At 44.7% G+C, this 2,721-nt stretch overlaps 1 protein-coding gene across 1 annotated transcript in view; it reads left to right on the forward strand.

Annotated features, from left to right (window-relative positions):
* Ptges3l (prostaglandin E synthase 3 (cytosolic)-like) overlaps positions 1-2,721 on the forward strand; it is a 12,973-nt gene that overhangs the window by 6,176 nt on the left and 4,076 nt on the right. Inside the window, exon 6 of the mRNA XM_013031948.1 lies at positions 2,069-2,122. Within this exon, the coding sequence (XP_012887402.1) occupies positions 2,069-2,122 (54 nt within the window). The remainder of the gene's footprint in view (positions 1-2,068; positions 2,123-2,721) is intronic.

The following is a 2,721-nucleotide window of genomic DNA, read 5'->3' on the forward strand; positions in this document are numbered from 1 at the left end:
AAAAAAAAAAAAAGAGGCTCATGGACTTTTCTGCTTTGGCTGGCTTTGAACCATGATCCCCAGATTTCAGTTTCCTGAGTAGGATTACAGGCATGAGCCACCAGTGCCTAGTTTATTAGCTACTTTTTATTCAAATTACAAAAACAGAGCTGGAGACATGATGTAAGTGGTAGAGTACTGACCTAGCAGATGAGAGGCTCTGAGTTCAAACCCTAGTAAAACACTCTAAGAAACCCCAAATTTGGGTTAGTAAGGAGGGTGTATTTATTTATTTTCTTTGGTCATGGGGCTTGAACTCTGGGCCTGGGTGCAGACACTGAGCTCTTCAGCTCAAGGCTAGAGCTCTACCACTTGAGCCACAGTGCCACTTCCGGTTTTCTAGTGGTTTATTGGAGATAAGAGTCTCACGGATTTTCCTGCCCAGGCTGGCTTTGAACCACAATCCTCAGATCTCAGCCTCCTGAGTAGCTAGGATTACAGGTGTGAGCCACTAGCAACAGGCTTTCCTTTTTGAGATTAGGGTCTTGCTATGTAACTGAGCTGGTCTTGAATTTGAGGACTTATTGCCTCAATCTTTTTTTTTTTGGTCGGTTCTGGGGCTTGAACTCTGGACCTGGGCACTGTCCCTGAGCTCATCAGTTCAAGGCTAGCACTCTACCAGTTGAGCTACAGTGCCACTTCCAGTTTTTTAGTGCTTTATTGGAGATAAGAGTCTCACAGACTTTCCTGCCCTGGCTGGCTTTGAACTGAGATCCTTAGATCTCAGCCTCCTGAGTAGCTAGGATTACAGGCGTGAGCCACCGGCACCTGGCTTGCATCAACTTTTTGAGTTCTCAGATTATAGGCATGCACCTTCATGTGTGGTTTAAATTAATTTATTTTCTTTTTTGGGATGCCAGAACTCAAGATTTCCCTCTTGAACCTCTTTTTTTTCCCCCCTAGTCATGGGGCTTGAACTCAGGGCCTGGGAACTGTCCCTGAGCATCTTTTTACTCAAGGCTAGTGCTCTACTACTGGAACCAGAGTACTATTTCAAGCTTTTTCTGTTTATGTGGTACCGAGGAATCGAATCCAGGGCTTCATGCATGAGAGACAAGCACTCTACCACTGAGCCACATTCCCAGCCCTGAACCTCTTTTGTGTGTGTGTGTGTGTGTGTGTGGCTTTTTTACTCATGGTTAGCACTCTACTTTGAGCTTTGCCTCCACTTATAGTTTTTTGCTAGATAATTGGAGATGGATTCTTTGGATTATTCTGCCCAGGCTGGATCTGAACCACGATTCTCAGGTCTTTATCTCCTGAGTAGCATGAGCCACCAGTACCCAGCTTTAAATTACCTTCTAAAAAGTGGTTCAAAGCTGGGCACCAGTGGCTCATGCCTGTAATCCTAGCTACTGAGAGGCTGAAATCTGAGGATTATGGTTCAAAGCCAGGCCGGGCAGGAAAGTCCATGAGATTCTTATCTCCATTAAACCACCAGAAAACCGGAAGTGGCACTGTAGCTCAAGTGGTAGAACAATTGCCTTGAGCTCAAGAGTTGAGGGACAGCACCCAGGCCCAGAGTTCAAGTCCCATGACTTAAAAAAAAGAAGAAGAAGAAATGGTGTGGTTCAGTTTATTTTTTTCCAATTAATTCCAGTGGTATATTAGGGACTTTGAAGATGGCAATGTTGCCTGGCTGTGTCTGGCAGGACCTTTCTCAGGCGGCCTGTCAGTTTGCAGCTCTCTGCTCTACTTTTTTCCCTTTTCCTCTTTTGTTTTCTCTCTTTTTCTAGTGTGTGTGATGGTACTGGGGCTGGAATTCAGGGCTTTGATGCTGTCCCTTAGCTCTTTTGCTCAAGGATGGGGCTCTACCATTTGGGTCATACCTCTACTTCTGGCTTTTTTTTTCCTGGTTAATTGAGGATAAGAGTCTAATGGACTTTACTGCCTAGGCTGGCTTGGAACCTCAGTCCTCAAATGTCAAGCTCTTGAGTAGCTAGGATTACAGGTCTGAGCCATCTGTGTTGGGAGGGAGTATTATTATTATTATTACTCCTCTCTCTTGACTATTTTCTCTTTCCATTAGCTTTTGCAGAAGGTCAGTACCAAGAGACCTCCTCCTGCCATGGATGACCTAGATGTAAGTAATGCTTTTGCCTCAACCCTTCAGTTTCTTTTATTTTTGTTGTGCAAGTATTGGGGACTTGACCTCAGGACCTTACACTCTTGGTTGGCTTTTTCACTCACATCTCCACCTAATCCTTTTTCTAGCTAATTGGAGAAAAGAGTATCTAGGATTTATCTGCCTACACTGGCTTTGAACTGCAGTTCTCAGATCTCAGCCTTTTGAGTAACTACAACTACAAGTGTGAGCCACTTGCTCACACTTGCCCCTCAGTCTCTTTTTTCTTTTTTGTCAGTCATGGGGCTTGAACTCAGGGCCTGTCACTGTCCCTGAGCTCTTTCTCTCAAGGCTAACACTCTACCTAGTTAATTAAAGAGCCTCATGGACTTTCCTGCCTGGGCTGGCATTGAACTTCGATTCTTAGATCTCAGCCTCATATGTAGGTAGGATTATAGGCATGAGCCACATGCACCCAAATTCAGTTTCTTTTTAGTCTTTAAAAATAACACATTATGGGGCTGGGAAGTTGGCTCAGTGGTAGAGCGCTTGCCTTGCATGCCTGAGGCCCTGGGTTTGATTCCTCAGCACCACATAAGCAAAAAGAAAAAAAGCCG

Source organism: Dipodomys ordii, unplaced genomic scaffold, assembly GCF_000151885.1.
Source record: "Dipodomys ordii isolate 6190 unplaced genomic scaffold, Dord_2.0 Scaffold147, whole genome shotgun sequence".
In the NCBI taxonomy this organism is placed as follows: Eukaryota; Metazoa; Chordata; class Mammalia; order Rodentia; family Heteromyidae; genus Dipodomys; species Dipodomys ordii.